This window comes from Bufo bufo, chromosome 8 (assembly GCF_905171765.1).
Source record: "Bufo bufo chromosome 8, aBufBuf1.1, whole genome shotgun sequence".
NCBI lineage: Eukaryota > Metazoa > Chordata > Amphibia > Anura > Bufonidae > Bufo > Bufo bufo.
In genome coordinates this window covers 11434147-11453979 of record NC_053396.1, presented here as the reverse complement: position 1 = coordinate 11453979, position 19833 = coordinate 11434147, and the positions used below count along the sequence as shown (strand labels likewise).

The following is a 19833-nucleotide window of genomic DNA, read 5'->3' as shown; positions in this document are numbered from 1 at the left end:
CCAGGGAATGCAGGTCAGCATGCACGCCAAGCACACTCTGCTTTTAACCCCGTCCGGTGCCATTACAGCTTTCATCGGATCCAGGGATGCAAGTACCAACATGCACGCTGAGCCCACCATATACTTCTCCTGGAGCCAAATGGCTACTGGTAGGTTCTATATAAGCAGACTCAGTTTTATACTGACTTTAAAACCAGCCTCCGGGACAGATTGACTGGTCAGGTGTGCATGACTCCAAGGAGATCGCCACGCCTCCAATATATACTACAAAGAAAAAATGTGGGGGATTGAGTCAGCACAACCCGTATGTAGGTGCACATCACCATGGCGAAATACATATACAAACGGAAAATACAAATGTGATAGAACTCTGCATGTTAGGGACCACTCAATAGAGGCGACCTTGACGTGGTGAGTGGCTTATTACGCTTTGGCCAAAATGTACACCAATGCCTCATCCAGCATGGAGGCAGGGCAGAATGATGGATGCAGAGTGCTATCACATTTGTATTTAAAGTCAGTATAAAACTGAGTCTGCTTATATAGAACCTACCAGTAGCCATTTGGCTCCAGGAGAAGTATATGGTGGGCTCAGCGTGCATGTTGGTACTTGGATCCGATGAAAGCTGTAATGGCACCGGACGGGGTTAAAAGCAGAGTGTGCTTGGCGTGCATGCTGACCGCATTCCCTGGACTTTGTGTGGCTGTCATGGCCCATGAACAGGTAGGAACTAGTGTTAGGGACCACTCAATAGAGGCGACCTTGACGTGGTGAGTGGCTTATTACGCTTTGGCCAAAATGTACACCAATGCCTCATCCAGCATGGAGGCAGGGCAGAATGCTGGATGCAGAGTGCTATCACATTTGTATTTTCCATTTGTATATGTATTTCGCCATAGTGATGTGCACCTACATACAGGTTGTGCTGACTCAATCCCCCACAGAATTTGTATTATGGCAAGAAAAAAGCAGCTAAGTAAAGAAAAACTAGTGGCCATCATTACTTTAAGAAATAAAGGTCAGTCAGTCAGCCGAAAAATTGGGAAAACTTTGAAAGTAAGGGCTATTTGACCATGAAGGAGAGTGATGGGGTGCTGCGCCAGATGACCTGGCCTCCACAGTCACCGGACCTGAACCCAATCGAGATGGTTTGGGGTGAGCTGGACCGCAGAGTGAAGGCAAAAGGGCCAACAAGTGCTAAGCATCTCTGGGAACTCCTTCAAGACTGTTGGAAGACCATTTCAGGGGACTACCTCTTGAAGCTCATCAAGAGAATGCCAAGAGTGTGCAAAGCAGTAATCAAAGCAAAAGGTGGCTACTTTGAAGAACCTAGAATATGACATATTTTCAGTTGTTTCACACTTGTTTGTTATGTATATAATTCCACATGTGTTAATTCATAGTTTTGATGCCTTCATAGTCATGAAAATAAAGAAAACTCTTTGAATGAGAAGGTGTGTCCAAACTTTTGGTCTGTACTGTGTATATATATATATATATATATATTTATTTATTTATTTAATTTTTTTCCTTATATATTAAACTAATATAGGTCTTTATTTGGGTATGAAGTAATACTCAAAGGGGACACACACAAAATTGCTCATCTACTCGGGGTCATTTGTAAAAGCACTGAGGGGGAGGAGGGGTGGGGGCAATTTAAACTCTGTGTATTCCTGCCCCTACAGAGGTCAAGGGTCATCTCTCATTGTGGCCGTCATGGTGGATTCAATGAAATGGAGTTACCAGTAAGACTAATTATGTTTTTCATATACAGTATGGTATTGCAGATCACTCCTATTCACTTCAGTGTAACTTAGCTGCAGTACAAGACAAACCCCATGGTCAGGTTTCTGAAAGACAGCAGACATACCTTTTTAGTCTGTACTAAGATTCCGGGGACCAGATGCGCAGGGGCGACTTATGATTTGCTTTATACATAGATTAGTCTATGCACACTGTATACAAGGACGCAGCGTTGGACTGAAGTCCCTGGACTGAAGACCCACCAGAGACAATGACTCTGAGGGCCCATCCTCTCTGTATATAGGACCTTAAGGGCCCTGTTTTAATAGGGGTCCATTATAGTCAGAGCTTGGTCCTCTGGTGGGCCAGTCCGACCCTGCAAGGATGGTCTATAGAATAAAGCCGGCCATTGTCACGACCAGTGTGGGGGGAAACTCCACACTGATCACAGGAGGGAAGGGGAACAGTAACTGGGCCTGGAAATTAGGGAAGAAACCGGTCACCTCCTAGACAACCCTAATTTGGGCCCTGACTACCTATCAATATGAATAGACCTTGAAGGTAGGAATATTCATAAGCAGTATACCTAGGCCCTTATATCCCTATAAGACCCTGGAATAAGTATAGGACCAGAGACAACCCATTCCTCCCCAGATGGACGAATGGAAGTCTCTGTCTCAGGCCCAGATACAACAACAGGGAATAACAAATACAAACAAACGCGACACTTAACTTCTGTAGAGATGGAAGAACAGGAACACCAGAGAGGATCTCACACCACCTCAGCCAAACCCAAATGAAGCTATCAACCGCATAGTCAGAAGGGTGGGGTGAGACTATAAAGGGTAGAAGGGATGACCACTGGGCAACGACTGAGAAAAGGGAAGTGGTCATTAACCCTATCAACACTAAATCAAGGAGGCTGTTAGATTCCTCCATGCTCATCTCCTTGATTTCCTGACATCAGTCACCTGAGGGACCGTGACAGCCATATGCGTTAGATGTATGTCTGCTGAAGCCAATGATTGTGGGAGGATGAGGCAGCCATGTAATGTGGATTGGGGTCTCCTGATGTCAGATGTCGTTGGATATAAGGATCGGCAGTTGGATTTCAACATGCCTGATCCTTTTGATCTCTGAAAGACCAGCAGCTTTCTCTCCTTTCCCATTTTCAACACGTGCACACTTAGCTGAGCCAAGCACGCATGTCTATGGGAAGATCAGGAGAGACTTCTGTCGACCTAACGAGCAGTTACCTGATGTGTTGTAGGGAAAGCGCATGTACAGCACAACTCATGCCCCCAGTACGGCTCCGCTGCAATGAATCCTATAGATTTTCCTTCATAACATATATACTTGACAGAACTAACCCCCACACTTCACGCTCCACATTATCGGTAGGTTGTTAAATAGATGTCAGTGTTTCTTATATGTAATTAAAGCTTTTCCAAACCAATCATGTTATAGCGCAGCACAGGCTAACGAGACATCACGTCTAATTAGTGTTGCACACCTTCATCAGGAGCCAGGTGCAGATTTCACTGTTACAATACACGTGGGCGTTGGTTGCGTAAAGCGTGTAGGAAAGGTGAGTGACAGATACTAGTATGGGGGGGGGGGGGGGGGGGCGCTCAGCCTTCACAGACTCCTGACTGGAGGAGCAACCATTTAGGATTTTGGAAAGAGTGCTATAACAGCCATATTGGTGCTATCACACATCATTCTGCAGTGTCCGTCTGGGGTACACGGTGGGAGGTTCAGTGCATGAGGAGGAAGGTCCTACAGCTGTACTGAAAGGAAATTAAAACTCCAAGTACAGCTTAAGGACCTTTGATGATGTCAATGGGAGGACAGAAGAACTATACAGCCGGAACTAGTGCAGGGAAATTTTATTAAAGATGATAAGTGTGTGTGTATATATGTGTAGCAGTGCTGTATGTGTGTACCAGAACTTTATGGGTGTAGGAGAGCTGTATGTGTGTACCAGAACTTTATGGGTGTAGGAGAGCTGTATGGGTGTAGCAAAGCTGTATGGGTGTAGGAGAGCTGTATGGGTGTAGCAAAGCTGTATGGGTGTAGGAGAGCTGTATGGGTGTAGCAAAGCTGTATGGGTGTAGCAGAGCTGTTTCTATGTAGCAGAACTGTGTAGTAGGGCCCTGTGTGTGTAGCAGAAGTCCGCTCCGGCCCCATTGACTATAATGGGGGCGGGCCCAAGGTCTGACATGTCGTAGTTTTATTCCGGCCGCCTCTCGGCATGTTAGCCATGCTGCGGCCGGACCTCCCCCATTATAGTCAATGGGGCCGGAGTGGACTTCCGGCGGCACGGTGCACTAGCGGTAGCACTGATCCGGCAGGCTGTTCCCCCGCTGGAACAGCCTGCCGGAGAAGGCTGCCGATAGTGTGAAAGTAGAATTAGGCCATCAGGAGCTGACCAGAACTATTTCCCCCACGCTACACGCTAAAGTTACTGACCTTGACCCTTCCACTTCAGTAAACCACATTCCCTTCAAAGAGGACCTAGAAAATATTTTGTCTAAACCTGGGGTGCGTCTTATAAAGAGAAAAATACGGTATATATATGTATACCACTGTACTGCAAAGTACACTTTTTATGGGATACCTCTGTATGGATTGTGTATTTCCATACAGCATTAAAAAAGGTATACCAATGTACAGTCGTGGCCAAAAGTTTTGAGAATTACATAAATATTGGAAATTGGAAAAGTTGCTGCTTAAGTTTTTATAATAGCAATTTGCATATACTCCAGAATGTTATGAAGAGTAATCAGATGAATTGCATAGTCCTTCTTTGCCATGAAAATTAACTTAATCCCAAAAAAACCTTTCCACTGCATTTCATTGCTGTCATTAAAGGACCTGCTGAGATCATTTCAGTAATCGTCGTGTTAACTCAGGTGAGAATGTTGACGAGCACAAGGCTGGAGATCATTATGTCAGGCTGATTGGGTTAAAATGGCAGACTTGACATGTTAAAAGGAGGGTGATGCTTGAAATCATTGTTCTTCCATTGTTAACCATGGTGACCTGCAAAGAAACGCGTGCAGCCATCATTGCGTTGCATAAAAATGGCTTCACAGGCAAGGATATTGTGGCTACTAAGATTGCACCTCAATCAACAATTTATAGGATCATCAAGAACTTCAAGGAAAGAGGTTCAATTCTTGTTAAGAAGGCTTCAGGGCGTCCAAGAAAGTCCAGCAAGCGCCAGGATCGTCTCCTAAAGAGGATTCAGCTGCGGGATCGGAGTGCCACCAGTGCAGAGCTTGCTCATGAATGGCAGCAGGCAGGTGTGAGCGCATCTGCACGCACAGTGAGGCGAAGACTTTTGGAAGATGGCCTGGTTTCAAGAAGGGCAGCAAAGAAGCCACTTCTCTAAAAAAAAAACATCAGGGACAGATTGATCTTCTGCAGAAAGTCTGGTGAATGGACTGCTGAGGACTGGGGCAAAGTCATATTCTCCGATGAAGCCTCTTTCCGATTGTTTGGGGCATCTGGAAAAAGGCTTGTCCGGAGAAGAAAAGGTGAGCGCTACCATCAGTCCTGTGTCATGCCAACAGTAAAGCATCCTGAGACCATTCATGTGTGGGGTTGCTTCTCATCCAAGGGAGTGGGCTCACTCACAATTTTGCCCAAAAACACAGCCATGAATAAAGAATGGCACCAAAACACCCTCCAACAGCAACTTCTTCCAACAATCCAACAACAGTTTGGTGAAGAACAATGCATTTTCCAGCACGATGGAGCACCGTGCCATAAGGCAAAAGTGATAACTAAGTGGCTCGGGGACCAAAACGTTGACATTTTGGGTCCATGGCCTGGAAACTCCCCAGATCTTAATCCCATTGAGAACTTGTGGCCAATCCTCAAGAGGCGGGTGGACAAACAAAAACCCACTAATTCTGAAAAACTCCAAGAAGTGATTATGAAAGAATGGGTTGCATCAGTCAGGAATTGGCCCAGAAGTTGATTGAGAGCATGCCCAGTCGGATTGCAGAGGTCCTGAAAAAGAAGGGCCAACACTGCAAATACTGACTCTTTGCATAAATGTCATGTAATTGTCGATAAAAGCCTTTGAAACGTATGAAGTGCGTGTAATTATATTTCACTACATCACAGAAACAACTGAAACAAAGATCTAAAAGCAGTTTAGCAGAAAACTTTGTGAAAACTAATATTTGTGTCATTCTCAAAACTTTTGGCCACGACTGTACACCGGCCCAAAAGGCAACGTTGATGTACGCACCAGGAAATGTGGCACACGGACACTTCAAAACGCAGTCAGCCGGGCAGCAAGCTATTGGCTATCCTGCGCAAGGATAAAAGGTAGGGATGGCAGGACTCTGCACCAGCAGGGGGCCCCCACGGATTTGGTAGTACATACTGACCCTCAGCAGCTATCGGCTGCATAGATGTGTGAGCATTAGATGAGATTACACACTGCTTCCTCCTGTATCGGTAGCACTTTGTTGCTCTTACCTTGGTGGTCTTTACGCGGCCCCCCTGGAAACAGATCCAGCCAGAGTTGTCAGGAAGGGTCTGACATTCTTCCTCCTGCAGACAAGGTTCCATGTCACACCACCACTTCCCCATCACGATAGAAGCTGTGGATATGATCAGAACACCATGTATGTAAAACAATCTGCTCTTCTGCCGCGTGCAGCGTACAGTGCCATGCTGGACACCCGAAGCCTCTTTATGGACCCTTATTCACACCCCAATACTCCGGCAAAAGTAATGTTCTGCCCTGAGTGGATGAAGCAAGACACATGGAGTCTAGAATCACAAAAGAGAGAATCCCTGTGCCATGCCCCACTCCTTGGGCCTTGCAGTAGGCACAATATATTAGGTTTGCCCGGAGTGCTCCTTCAACCCAGCCTTCAAACTGCAGTGTGATCAAGAAGACCTTATGTTGAGGCTGATGGCCAACCAAACCGAGTGCTCTTCAGTTACAACAATTCATAAAACATTTTCCATAAGGGGGCGCTATTCCATTGGCATTTACAGGCCATAAGCTGAGCTTGGGACACAGGGTAAAAGATATTATAACATCAGCCTTGATGAAATAGAACTAATTAAAGGGGTTCCTCAAACAGCGCCCCACCTGTCTACAGGTTATGTGCAGTACTAAGGTTCAGCCCCATTCACTTTAATAGTGCTGAGCTGCCATACCATGAACAGCCATGTTTTTTCTAGTCCTGGACAGCCCCTTTAAGGCTGGGTTCACACAATGTAGTTGTTGCAGCTTCTGTGTTATATATTTGCATATCTACTCTTGTCTGTATTGCATCTGCATGACTTACCGTCCACGCAAGAAGGTTTGTCCCGGGTTGTCCCAGCCACTTTTCCCGGCAGGCAGGAGCACTGCACCGTCTGAGATCGCTCCTCAATACGGTTCCTGTTACAGCAACGATGGGCCGAAACCACCCGACAGGTACCCCCAGCTGCATCGTACAGAGAGAGTCACAGGGTCACATTGGTCAAGACAAAAGCAGTGGTTTGTGTTGATGCAAGCAAAATGACAGCCTGTAGGGGGCACGTGCCAATAATGTTATCACTACTGGGTCCATTACAATGGGAAAGGGATTGTAAGAGATCAGGAAACAGCGCCACTTTTATTTCTATTGGCTATGTCGGGTATTGCAGCTCAACCTCACTCGGCATTATCCCCAGCAATGGCTCAAAGTCCTAAACTGATCATGAATCAGGGATTATTAGGTGCAGGATCTGCATAGGGTTATCACCTAGAGAAAGAGAAGCATCTTACTAGCGCCACCTTGTGGAAGTGGATTCCTATAAGTCAACATTCGGGTTTTTTTTTAATAGACCTTGCAAATTAATGATTGTTTCCTAAAGGTAAAGAAAGCTGCGCTCCCGATTCCGTCAGTTCTCAATGTTTGACCATTTTCCATTTTTGTGTTTTAGTTTTTTTACTCTCTGCCTTCCCAGAGACATAACTTTTTTATTTTTCCGTTCACATAGCGGTGTGAGGCCTTGTTGTTTGCAGGACAAGTTGTAACTTTTAAAAATTGTACCATTTACTGTTACATACAATGTAGTGGGAAGCTGGAAAAAAAATTCCAAATGGGGTGGAATTGGAAAAAAAAAATGCAATTGTGCCATAGTTTAATGGGTTTAGTTTTTACAGAGTTCCCCCGTGCTCTTCATTCTCTGGGTCAGTACGATTACAGAAATACCACATTTATACCGTTTTTCTTATGTCTTAAAGGGGTATTCTGGTTTTGCAATTTTCAGCATCAATTGACAGGAAACAACACATACTATCAATTACTCATAGTGGTGGTTTATCTGTAGTTCCCCGTTTTCCTGCACATCCTGGTCACGTGACATTATCCCGATGACATCACGTCTATATTTGACGCATGGCAAGGCTTGTAAGGCTCTGCCCTGTAGACACATGATCAGTGACCTTGCCTCTCAGAGCGGTGTTCTGCTCATTCTCCTGGACCTTGCCCCGAAGATGTGATGTCAGCAATGGCTCCATTCCTACGTCCGTAGAATGTGTCCGCACCCGTTCCGCAATTATCCAGAACGGCTGCGGACCCATTCATTCTCTATAGGGCAGTGTGCTGTTCGCATCCGCATTTCCGGAGCGCGGCTCCGGAAAAAAAAAATAGAACATGTCCTATTCTTGTCCACAATAGGCAGTTCTACGGGGGTGACAGCCGGGTGTATTGCGGACGTGTGAATGGACCCCTAGGGCTCACGCACACGAACGTATTTTCTTTCCGTGTCCGTTTCGTTTTTTTGCGGACCGTATATGGAACCATTCATTGGGTAGGCATTGGGTTTCCGTATGTCCGTATTTCCGTTCTGCAAAAAAATAGAACATGTCCTATTATTGTCCGCATTACGAACAAGGATAGGACTGTTCTATTAGGGGCCAGCTGTTCCATTCCGCCAAATAAGGAATGAACACTGACGTCATCCTTATTTTTGCGGATCCGTTTTTTGCGGACTGCAAAATACATACGGTCGTGTGCATGAGCCCTTATGGTGGGTTTTTTTTCCAGCAGGGCTCCATACAAGCAAACCATGTGGCCCACCGCCTCATTTCTATTGACACTGTTTACCAATCACCATAAATAATAAGTTCACTGTGTTGTATGGGTTATTATGATTTTACAGGGACACCAAATACTGTTTTGTGATATTTAACAGTAAAACTATGTGACATACAAAATCCCATTTTGACAGCAGAGGAGTGGGTACGGCAGCTGCTCGCTGTACAGAAGGTCCGGGGTTCAAATCTCACTGAAACTTGTACAATAATCTCTCCAGCTTTTTTTTTTTCTATTATGGTAAAAGTTACAATTTTCTACAAAAGTTATTGTTATTAAAAGAAATCAACAAAGCAAAAACCATTAAAGTTTTTGTAACATCCTTAGTATGAAATATCTCAAAACAGTATCTGGTATCCCTGTGATGGTTATAACCCATACAATATAGTAAACATATTATTTATGGTGATTAGTAAATTGCATTATTTTTTTCCTTTCATTTCAGTAATACACTATTTCGTGTGATGCCTGTGAAGAAAATAGCTTTTTGAGTACAGGAAATTCATCCCTTCCAGCAGAGCAGGTCAGTAGAGTAGTGGTATCTCTTCTGCCTGACATACAGAAGGTCCGGAGTTCAAGTTCTGATGAATACCTGTCAATCTATTTCTTTAGTAAAAGTATTTGTGCTGGAAGAGGGCCCCTCCCCCAACCCATATGCAACACAGCTTCGTTAGTATTCACTGCATTAAAGTGAATACTAATTAGGCAGCAGACACTGCTTGGATCTGTGATGTTCCAGCTGGAAGAAGAGGCAGAGACCTGATGCTACAGACACTCCTCATAAACCTTGATCTGGGATGTAAACATAGGGTGTGGGTCACAGATCCCAATTAAGGCCTCATGCACACGACAGTATTTTTTCACGGTCCGCAAAACGGGGTTCCGTTGTTCCGTGATCGGTTTCCGTTTTTGTTTCCGTGTGTCGTCCTTGATTTTTGGAGGACCACCAGACATGTTAAGTAAAGTGGAAAAAAAATCGAAGTCAAGTTTGCCATGCAAATGATAGGAAAAAAACGGACGCGGATGACAATCTTGTGTGCCTCCGTGTTTTTTCACGGACCCATTGACTTGAATGGGTCCGCGAACCGTTGTCCGTGAAAAAATAGGACAGATCATATTTTTTTGACGGACTGGAAACACGGATCACGGACGTGGATGACAAACGGTGCATTATCCGAGTTTTCAACGGACCCATTGAAAGTCAATGGGTCCGCAGAAAATCACGGAAAACGGAACGACGGACACGGAACACAACAACGGTCTAAGCCAGAGGAGTAAAAATGCACTCAGAACATCATCATCTGACTTATATGATACAGTAATTATTTTTTTTGTGTAACTGGAAAACCCCTTTAATACTGGGGAAAAAAATTTAAACTTTGAGACAATTTTTTTTTTCTTTGCATCGCCATATCTAACCCCCATAACTTTTTTATAGTTACAGAGCTGTGTGAGGGCTCATTGCTTTGCGCGGCAATCTTTAGTTTTTATTGATACCATTTTGGAGTGCGTATGACTTTTTGATGAGGTGCAGCTATGAAAAAACGGCAAAATGGACGTTTTGACTTTTTTTTTTTTTTCCTTTACGCTGTTTACCATATGGGGTAAATAGATTTATATTTTAATAGTTCAGGCATTCTGAGGTGTGGCGATGCCTATGATCTTTATTTTTTATTTTTAATGTGGGGAAAGGGGGGTGATTTGAATTGCTATATTTAAAAAATATATATATTTGAAAACTTTCTTTAACTTTTTTTTTTAACAGATATTTAAAGTCCTCCTAGGGGACTTTAACAAGCAATTGTTAGATCACTTGTCCCATAGACTGCAATGAATTCTCATTGCAGCCTTTGGGAAATTCATTGTGTTCCTATGGAGCCCTGCCACCTGTAGGCCTCCATAGGAGCTACTGCTGTGATAGCCTCTTCAAGCAACTGAGGCTATCAGAAGAAATGAACAGCTCCCCTGGCTACTGCATGGTGGAGCCATTTGGGCCCCGGGAGCGCAATGCTTCTAGGGAAAGCCACCTCAGAAGATGTGGTCACAATTGACCACAGCATCTGTGATCGGCATTATCGCCAATCGTAGACATTAGCTCCTGGTGTCTGCTGTGGCGGGCACCATCTTTAAAGGCACAACATGCACCGTACATGTACAGCACATGTTGTCAAGGGGTAGGAGTAGGATTCTGGCCGGCTGAGTGAGACTGTTTGGACGCTGCATAGGGAAAATACGGAGATCAGCCATGTATGGAGACTTAGTGGCAATGGTCCATGGGAATATAATAGGCAAAGAGGTATCTCCCAAAGAAAGAGAACCGTTTGGTTCCAGGTGTCAGACCCCCACCAATCTGATGTGCATGATCTATCCCAGGGATGGGCAAACTCGGCCCTCCAGCTGTTTTAAAACTACAAATCCCATCATGCCCTGCTTTAGGCTGATAGCTGTAGGCAGACTGGGAATGATGGGATTTGTAGTTTTGCAACAGCTGAAAGGGCCGAGTTTGTCCATCACTGATCTATCCTACGAATAGATCATCATTTGGAAATCCCCTTTAAGAACTGTGTCATACTTAAATTTCCCCTGTGGGGGCGCTGCTGGGAATTTGAACACTTACTATTATCCTCCACAACAGATTGCTGCTGATCACTGGGGGTCTCCTCAGCATCGGTGTGATCAACTTATCATTTTGTCTATATATTAGATGCTGGTTCCTGACAACATACAGTATTCATTTAAAGGGGTAGTCCACATCCAATCAAAGACCTGTTGATGACCAGCGCTTAAAATTGCAAAGAAAAAATTGCATTTTAAAGGGGAGGCCCACTTAAAAAAGGGAATTAATGTACAACCGACTCCTATTCTTGCACCGTAGACCATCCGTGGTCTGGCATCCATGCCTCGTACGTTCCGTCCCTTGTAAATCCCTTGCATGTGGCTTGCACCCCTCTGCTATCCCTCGCACTTGTTTCTCTTATCTCTCTCCATCTGTCTCCCCCACATCCCTCGTAGTCTCTGCTGCAGCCCTGCTCCTCTCTTGCTAGCAGATGGCATGTGCACACCCGGCCCTGATTTCTTAAGAGACTGTGCCAGGATCTGGGAACATATCTGGCAAGAATAACAGTGAATGATTTTTTTTTTTCTTCTTTCCTGGCAATGGTCAGGGCAGGAAGGCATGCGATGGGCGGCTGCGGGTATCCATGCGCTGGAGAAGCGCTGCAGAGTAGGGCACGGTGATCAGGGAAATTTCGTGTTTGGATGGCAATGTGGTTTGGAAGAAGAGGCATGATTTGGCACGGCGTTAGAGGGGGTGAAGACAGAGAGCAAGATGGTTAGTGGGATATGAACAACTACTTACAGATGACTGGCAGCTGGCTGCTGTCTGTGAAGTATTGGTAGTGCGGAGGCCACAGCGGAGACAGGTCGGGAATCTGAACATTGTGCTTGGCATAAGAGGCCGTGATCGCTAACCAGAGGCAGGACATGGAGAGGAGGACACCGAAGCTAGCAGAGGAGATCAGAGAGCACAGGTTATAGGTCTATACATAGGCCAGGGCTGCCAAGCAACATCAGACATGGACGGTAGAACATTGAGGTATAAGGAGCTTTACAGGATGAGCCTCCAGCAAACCCCTCCCCACCCCCGCCACTTCTTAACCGCAGTGAACCAGGGAATGATCCGGGATCACAGCCACTGAACCGAACCTGAAAGTTCAGTTTTGGCTTTGCATGTCAGGTGACTGTAGGTACAAAGAACTAAAGAACTAGCACCTTTTGCCCTTTAGTACGTTCAGGATGATGAATACAGGTTAAATGATGAGGATCAAGATGATGAATGCAGGCTGGAGGAGGAGGAGGAGGAGGAGATGATGAGCACAACAGGCTGGATGATGAGGAGCAGGATGATGAATACAGGTTGGATGACGAGGAGCACGATGGTGATTACGGGTTGGATGATGAGGAGCAGGATCATGAATACAGGCTGGATGATGAGGAGCAGGATGGTGATTACAGGTTGGATGACGAGCAACAGAATGATGAATACAGACTGATGATGAGGAGCAGGATGGTGATTACAGGTTGGATGACGAGCAGCAGAATGATGAATACAGACTGGATGATGAGGAACAGGATAATGAATACAGGTTGGATGACGAGGAGCACGATGGTGATTACAGGTTGGATGATGAGGAGCAGGATCATGAATACAGGTTGGATGATGAGGAGCAGGATGATGAATACAGGTTGGATGACGAGGAGCACGATGGTGATTACAGGTTGGATGATGAGGAGCAGGATCATGAATACAGGCTGGATGATGAGGAACAGGATAATGAATACAGGTTGGATGACGAGGAGCAGGATCATGAATACAGGCTGGATGATGAGGAGCAGGATGGTGATTACAGGTTGGATGATGAGGAGCAGGATAATCAATACAGGTTGGATGATATGAAGCAGGATAATGAATACAGGCTGGATGATGAGGAGCAGGATGATGAATACAGGTTGGATGACGAGCAGCAGAATGATGAATACAGACTGGATGATGAGCACGATGGTGATTACAGGTTGGATGATGAATAGAGGTTGGATGATGAGAATCAGGATGAATCCAGGCTGGATGAAGATGAGCAGGATGATGAATACGGGTTGGATGATGAACAGCAAGATGAATATGGGCTGGATGATGATGAGAGGCAAGGTGATGAGTATAGCCTAGATGATGATGATAAGAGGTTGATCATACAGGCTGGAGGATGATAAGAAGCAGGATGATGGATGCTGACTAGATAGTTTGTTATGATGAAGCAGGATGATGAATATAGGGTTGATGATGATGAGAAGAAAGATGGTGAGTACAGTCTGGATGATGATGATGATGATGATAAGATGTAGGATTATGGATAGTGTGAAGCAAGCTGATGAGTACAAGCTGTAGGGCGATAAGAAGCAGGATGATGAGTACAGGCTGGATGGTTCCCAATGATGAGGTGTAGGATCATGGATACATGATGGATGATGAGACGCAAGATAATGAGTACAGGCTGGAGGATGATGAGAAGCAAGATGATGAGTACAGGCTGGAGGATGATGAGACGCAGGATGATGAGTACAGGCTGGAGGATGATGAGACGCAGGATGATGAGTACAGGCTGGATGGTTCCCAATGATGAGGTGTAGGATCATGGATACATGATGGATGATGAGACGCAAGATAATGAGTACAGGCTGGAGGATGATGAGAAGCAAGATGATGAGTACAGGCTGGAGGATGATGAGACGCAGGATGATGAGTACTGGTTCCTGATAACGAGCTGGATGACATATACATGATGGATGATGAGTACAGGCTGGATGATTCCTGATGATGAGGAGAAGGATTATGAATAATGGATACATGATGGACGATGAGAAGCAGGATGATGGATTCAGTCCATATGGTTCCTGGTGGGTTTAGCCAGGGTGGTGAGTAAAGACAGACAATAAAGTAACTGCAGCCAGATGGCTCCTAGGAGGCAGAAATGAAGATACATGGGCCCCCGGATGAGGCAGATTACAGACCTGCTGGTCTAGGGAAATTCTTTAGGTTAGAAATAAAACTAGAAATACTTCCTGGGAGGAGAATGGGCATACTGGGAGTTGTAGTTCCTCCTGAAAGATAGACAGAAGGGCGAGATCACATAAAACCATTATAGGAATTTTCCTCTTTACAAGCAGAAGCAATCTGATATTAGAGCAGAATACAGGCACCATAAGTGACAGCCTGCAGTCTGCTAAACCCCATGGAGCAATGGTGGAAAATGTGAGCACCCCACAGTTCTGTTATCTTAAAGGGATCGGTTCTAATAAAAGGGGTCGTTATATGGGGCCCGAATTGAAGGGCGAGGAAAGCAACCAGCAGGACAAGCAGCTGGAGCCAAAAATGATAGGGTAAAGGAGGAACAAACAAGCCCTATTCCATCCTTATCGTATCAAGAGCGTATAGCAGAGGCAGACGGCTACTGGGGGCCCATGGATAGAGGGGGCCCATGCTTCTGCTGCTAAGTATTGAGAGGCTGTGCAGAATTAAACAGGTACATGAGGATTGGCCCTATGGAAACAGCCTGGGTGAGGAAACAAGCACTAAGCCCTTTGTCCGTCTGTTTTGATCTTTCGCTTCTCTTTTACACCACATCATGGCATCAATTACGCCAATTAGCAGGTCAGATCCCGACCGATCCAGCGGGTCCAGCAGCGTCGCCCCTTTACCCGTAGAGATTAATGGACCATTTTCTGTCTAACTGCAGTCACCCCCGACCCCTTGCTGCATGTAAATCCAGGCTGACAATGAAGGGACGGTGTGTGAGCGGGTGAGGAAGAGGCACGCTGCGCACTGAGCGGGGCAGCAGAGGGCTCCGCGCCATCCGCCCGCTCTGCGCTCTCATCCACTTTTCTGATCATATATAAAAGCAGATGAAAAGCTTATTTTTAGATTAGACGTCCGAGCCTCGTATAGCGGACTTAACCCTTCCTCCTCCAGATTTGTACCGAGCTTTACACCGCTGACGTAACCATTCTATTCTAATATCTCCTCTGATATTCTACCACCGGGCTTAACCCTACATCTTCCAGGCCCTTTACAATTTACTTAACCCTACCTCTTCCAAAGCAATAACAAATGACTTTTAGAACCTTAGGCCCAGTTCACACTTCAGGTATTTGGTCAGTTATTTCCATCAGGTGCCGGTCATAAACACAGAACAGGTGCAGCTCTTTCCATTACATCTGCTTTTAGAGCCCATACAACGTACTTAACCCTTCCTCTTCCAGAGCCATAACAATTGACTTAACCCTTTTAGAGCCCATACAACGTACTTAACCCTTCCTCTTCCAGAGCCATAACAATTGACTTAACCCTTTTAAAGCCCATACAACGTACTTAACCCTTCCTCTTCCAGAGCCATAACAATTGACTTAACCCTTTTAGAGCCCACACAACTTACTTAACCCTTCCTCTTCCAGAGCCATAACAATTGATTTAACCCTTTTAGAGCCTCATACAACTTACTTAACCCCTACTCTTCCAGAGCCATAACAGTTGACTTAACCCTTTTAGAGCCCACTCAACTTACTTAACCCTTCCTCTTCCTGAGCCATAACAATTTACTTAACCCTTTTAGAGCCCATAAAACTTATTTAACCCCTCCTCTTCCTGAGCCATAACAATTGACTTAACCCTTTTAGAGCCTCATACAGCTTACTTAACCCCTCCTCTTCCAGAGCCATAACAATTGACTTAACCCTTTTAGAGCCCACACAACTTACTTAACCCCTCCTCTTCCAGAGCCATAACAATTGACTTAACCCTTTTAGAGACCTATACAGCTTACTAAACCCTTCCGTACTTTCCGAACCTTCACAATTGACTTAACCCTTCCTCTTCTGAACCCTTGTGTAGCTAATTAACCCTTAACTTTTTCTTCTTCTTCTCCGTTTCCTCTTTGCTGCTTGTGCACCATTGAGTTAACCCTTCCTCTTCCTTTAACTTACCCTATTCACGCAGAGCCCTAATGTAGGTAAATGGGTTAACCCTTCCTCACCCAGAGCCCTGTACAGAGCTGATTTAACACCTGCTACCCATTAGATTTAACACTTTAATTTCCACACCTGTGTGGCTCCATGTCCCAGTACTAAACAGCTGGCAAACTTTCCTTGGCTGGAGCCGTGCACGCACACGGTCATGTTCATGTATGGTGTGTTGCTCTCTTTTAACCCTTTCTACCCCTTAACTTTTTCAGCCATACACGCAAAGCCTTACCTTGCCTCCATCCCTAGTGTTGCACCTGATTGAAGTTCTCCAGCAGCATCCCTCGTACCTATTCCCTTGGATCAATACCTGCTCTCCTCTTTAACCACTGGCTAACTGAAACCTCTCCCCGCCATCGCAGCCTCCCCTTCTATAGGTCATGCTCACCTACCTTGTGCGTAGCCTACAGCCCATGGAATCGGGTGTAATGACAGAGCTTGGAGGAGAGCTTCTTCTCATCCTGTGAGGCTGTAATCCATCTGGGAAGTGTGAGTGAGGGGGAGGAGGGCTGGGTGCCATGTGTGATAACAGAGAGTGGGGAGTGATGGAGAGGAGGCAGCAGGGGGTCCATGGTGCCCTGTATGAGAAATGCCAGCTGGGTGTGAAGGAGGAGAGGGTACCTCCTGCCCCTCACTCCACCTTGTGCATCGCACAGCCCACGATTCTCTTTCCTACTTTGACTTTCACACTCTCCTCTTTGCATTTGCAGCTTTCTTACCACATTGTTGCAGACGTGCATCCCACGGTTCCTCCTGTTGATTTGCCCACTCTCACTTATTTCCCACCATATGATACACTCTTTCCATCTAACACATCTCTACACAATACATACTGTCGATACTGGGCAAATTCGGAGATGACGCTCTCCAACAAGGACGTCTAGAGCAGCCGTCACCAACCTGTGGCTCTCCAGCTGTCCTTTAACTACAACTCTCAGCATGCCCTGACAATTGAAGGCTGTTAAAAAAAAAAAAAAAGTGCCTCCAAGCAATTATCTGCTCATCATATTATAATATCGCCTGGGAAGCAGTGACCAGCTGGCAATTGTGAGACACATGGTCCCGATAAGATCCCCCCTATGGATGGCATATTGCCACTATAGGCATTACATAATTTAGGATGGTTTGCGGGGGCACAAGACTGCAATCTAAAGTGTCCAGAGGGAATCCGTGGCCAATCTGCAGATTCACATTCAAGAGTTACAATCCGCGGTCAGGAGTGCATCACCAAGGAGGCGATTGCCTCAGGTAGCGGCAAGATGGGGGCAGCAGTAGGGGGATTGTCTGTAGTATAGTATTGGGAAGCACAGTATGTGGCGGTGTATTACCCCGTATGTTTTGTAGCTCTGTATGTAATGTTTTCCAAGTATGTCTTTAACAGTAGGGATGGAGGGAAGGGGTTAGGTTAAGAAATTGGCATTGCGGGGTTGGGGCGCCATTTTATTTTTTGCCTCAGGCAGCAGAAAGGCTAGGTGCACCCCTGTCCACTGTAAAAATCTGCAGCATTTCCGCAATGGAGTGAGCATGTTGCGAATTTGAAAATCTGCAGCCTGTAAATGGCGTCTTCGAGAATAAATTTGAATCACAAATCCGCCACAGAGGTCACAGGAACAAGGCACTTCTGGTCTAGTTGGGAATGGGGGGCAGCGGTGCAGGACAGTTGTTATCTTTTTTATTTTAATGGGCATCAGTTGCACCCATTACGGTTGTCAGCTCCCAGGTCGAGAGAGAGATGCCCACATGCTACTTCCTCCCCGAAACAAACTATGGACAAGAGGGGCGCTGTTTCTGGGTGGGAAAAAATGACCTTTTCATTTCTAATCCTGTATATCAAGGATCAGCAACCTCCAGATGTTGTGAAACTACATCTCCCATCATGCACACTTGTGTGACTGTTCTCTGAACTCCCACAGAAGTGAAAGGAGCATACTGGGAGTTGTAGTTTCACAACAGCTGGAGTGCCGAAGGTTGCTGATCTCTGCTGTATAACAAGAGATTTCCAGCTCACCGCATCCGCGTGGTGCACGGAACAGACCGGACCTGTCCTCCAATGCAACAATGAAAAAAGAGGTTCCAGCATCCAATTCATCCAAAAGTAGCTCCGTCTTTATTCAGGTTTCTTTAAAACATCAACTTTAGTAGACACCTCCACCACCGCAAGTTAACCTGTTTCGACACCTCCACCCACCACCGCAGGTTAACCTGTTTCGACACCTCCACCCACCACCGCAGGTTAACCTGTTTTGACACCTCCACCCACCACCGCAGGTTAACCTGTTTCGACACCTCTACCCACCACCGCAAGTTAACCTGTTTCGACACCTCCACCCACCACCGCAGGTTAGCCTGTTTCGACACCTCCACCCACCACCGCAGGTTAACCTGTTTCGACACCTCCACCCACCACCGCAGGTTAACCTGTTTCGACACCTCCACCCACCACCGCAGGTTAACCTGTTTTGACACCTCCACCCACCACCGCAAGTTAACCTGTTTCGACACCTCCACCCACCACCGCAGGTTAACCTGTTTCGACACCTCCACCCACCACCGAGGTTAACCTGTTTCGACACCTCCACCCACCACCGCAGGTTAACCTGTTTCGACACCTCCACCCACCACCGCAGGTTAACCTGTTTCGACACCTCCACCCACCACTGCAGGTTAACCTGTTTCGAACCTCAGCGGTTCTTACTCATAACCTCAAGTGGTGTCCAGCGTCAGGGTTAGAAAAAGACAACCCCTTCCAATCATAGGAGGGGGGGGGGAATGAAAACACACAAAAAAAAGAAACAGAAGAAATGAGTATCAGGTAGGTAAGGAGAAAATTTAAATACAAGACCCTAATCGACATGGACACCACTTGATCCATCACTTGTCACAAATGTATAAAAACCAAAACAGCGTGTATCACCAATTTCCACATTAAATGAAAGTAAATACATTACTGTATGTGCGAATAAAACATACCAAATTCATATCAAAAAGTAAGAGCACAGAGAGAAGATAGAACCTTACAAAAAAAAGGATAGGGGAAAAGAAAACATATAATGAGTTCACCTTATGAGCTTTAAACAACGCATAGTGTGAATATGCTCAAAATTTTAAATAAGATTACATTTTCCTTCAGGTTCTTGTGACTAGAACAATGGCCTCCAAGCTGAGAATACCCGGACAATATTACATATGATCTAATGATGTTATAAATGTGTTTTCATAGAAAGTATATAATGCTATATACATAAGAAAATACAGAGATGTACCTCTCTGCAATTCTCATATCAAGCATTATGCATAGCAACACATAAGTTCCTTTTTTAGGTTTAATCCCGATGGATAGCGGGTATTTAATTTAAAGAACCAAAACGCTTCACGTAAGAGTATTTTATTTTTTATATTGATGATATAATGATCACC

At 45.4% G+C, this 19833-nt stretch overlaps 1 protein-coding gene across 6 annotated transcripts in view; it reads right to left on the bottom strand.

Moving 5' to 3' along the window:
- LOC121009198 (chemokine-like protein TAFA-1) overlaps positions 1-18532 on the bottom strand; it is a 32813-nt gene extending 14281 nt beyond the window's left edge. The window contains exons 1-4 of one of the 6 annotated variants that reach the window (XM_040442145.1): positions 18425-18495; positions 12206-12351; positions 7069-7209; positions 6245-6369 (exon numbers count right to left, since the gene is read on the bottom strand). In XM_040442145.1, the coding sequence (XP_040298079.1) occupies positions 6245-6369; positions 7069-7209; positions 12206-12351; positions 18425-18429 (417 nt within the window). In that variant the 5' untranslated portion in view covers positions 18430-18495. Of the gene's footprint in view, positions 1-6244; positions 6370-7068; positions 7210-11464; positions 12170-12205; positions 12352-12618; positions 12829-16808; positions 17049-18424 lie in introns of those variants that run through there. The other 5 variants (XM_040442144.1, XM_040442146.1, XR_005780717.1 and 2 more) reach the window with 5 other exon arrangements.
- Positions 18533-19833: the final 1301 nt, after the last annotated feature.